The sequence below is a fragment of the Fopius arisanus genome, unplaced genomic scaffold, assembly GCF_000806365.1.
Source record: "Fopius arisanus strain USDA-PBARC FA_bdor unplaced genomic scaffold, ASM80636v1 scaffold00032, whole genome shotgun sequence".
Taxonomy (NCBI): Eukaryota; Metazoa; Arthropoda; class Insecta; order Hymenoptera; family Braconidae; genus Fopius; species Fopius arisanus.
The window spans coordinates 481,033-482,689 of record NW_011887771.1 but is presented as its reverse complement, the minus strand read 5'-3'; the positions used below and the strand labels follow the sequence as shown (position 1 = coordinate 482,689).

The 1,657-nt window shown below is 42.2% G+C and overlaps 1 protein-coding gene across 1 annotated transcript in view; it reads left to right on the top strand.

Annotated features, from left to right (window-relative positions):
- Positions 1-671: 671 nt before the first annotated feature.
- LOC105265780 (probable cationic amino acid transporter) overlaps positions 672-1,657 on the top strand; it is a gene marked incomplete in the record, with an annotated part of 45,596 nt that continues 44,610 nt past the window's right edge. Inside the window, 1 exon segment of the mRNA XM_011303491.1 lies at positions 672-1,138. Within this exon segment, the coding sequence (XP_011301793.1) occupies positions 1,128-1,138 (11 nt within the window).

The window sequence follows — 1,657 nt, the reverse complement described above, 5'->3', positions numbered from 1 at the left end:
TAGTTTATGCACAAGGGTGGGCGAGGGTGATTTAGGGTGGCATAAGGGAGGTCGACCCTTACTTCAAAGAGTAGGGGTTGCCAAAGTGAAAAGAGTGGGGGATCACGTCAATATGTGGGTGAGAGGGGGGTTGAAACTCCCTGTGAAAAATCTACACAGAGATACCAACATCTTTGTTAAATACGAAATGCTAAAGTGCGCGGGTACCAACTGCACAAGCATGGACGGAAGTTGGTACAGTCAATTCTGACGAAGGGTAGGAGGGGTGGTGGAGAGCAAGATGGAGAGAATAGGGGGATAAAAAGGGAAAGGGGGTGAGGAGTGATATGGGATTGACAAGGGGAGGAAGGGGAGAAAGGGGTGGGAGTATGGTAGGGAGTGGAAGAGGGTGAGGAAAATGAGATGAAGGGGAGATGAAGGGGAGACGAAGGGGAGATGAAGGGGAGACGAAGGGGAGATGAAGGGGTGGGAGAGCAAGTACGAAGTGTGCGCGACAGTTTAGTTGTGTAAAAGACGCGCGCAACTAGAATAACGCGGTGGACTAGTGGGGGGATGAATAGGGGTTGATACGGGGAATTGTTGAACGCGTTAGGTAGACGCCATGATAGGGGAGGAAAAAAGCCGCGCGGATGAGAGATTAAACCCCCGTGTGTGGCCAGACGGCACGACCGGCACCGTGTCGCTTTAACTAGAAGAGAAACTCAAGGAGTTACCAATGAAGGGACTATTTACTTATTTCAGGGATTATTGTTACAGTGAAATGTGAGGATAAATGGGATGTAGGCTAGTGTTCTATTAATTGCGCTTTTTCATTATCGGGGCTGACAAGTTTCATTGTTCAATCGACTCTCGTGCATCGACATTTCGTACATATCAGATAGGGTTTTGAGATTGAAGTGCCAGTTGATGGAGTAATTACTGTATTGTCAACATTGTTGGAGATTTATTCGAGAGGATCAGGGTGTGAGTTGGCCTGCCAAACATTTTTTTTTTTCATCCAGTTGTGGAGATATTGAAAATGACGGAGTGTTCGAGCCGGTGAATTTTATTCACCTTTTTACTTTGTGGTTTTACTATTTTTTTAGTGATTTTTTTTTGAGAGGAGGGGGGGGGGAGTAACCGTCTAGATGGATCTGAGGTGAGTTACAGGCTATCAAGTGGTTTTTTACAATTATTATTATTTTTTTTATTGTAATTTTTAAAGTCAATATCGAGCATTAACTGTATTGATTTGTTTAAATGCACATTTGCACATAATTTGGTTTGCTAATCGTGATTTCGTAAATTATTGGAGTTTTGGGTGGGAATAAAACTTTCACGTGAGTAAATCTGAGTAAGATGAGAAAATTTTTTTTTCATAATTATTACTGATTCACACTGTTGTGGTTTGCTCGCACGCCATTTCGACATTATTTTTCAATATTTCGTGATTTTTTCATTTTGACAAACACATTATTGGTATTATTGGTTATAGTTATTCTCTTACTTTGGATGATATGGAAGGCTCGACGACGCAAACTATCGACCCTATTGCGTTTCGTACGATTGCCAGACAACAAATGTTGACTCGCCGATTAGCGAGATGTAGAAAGAAACGTTTGGACGTTTTTGACAAGCGTACGTTGATCATTAGTTTGAATTTAATCACTTTGGTTCA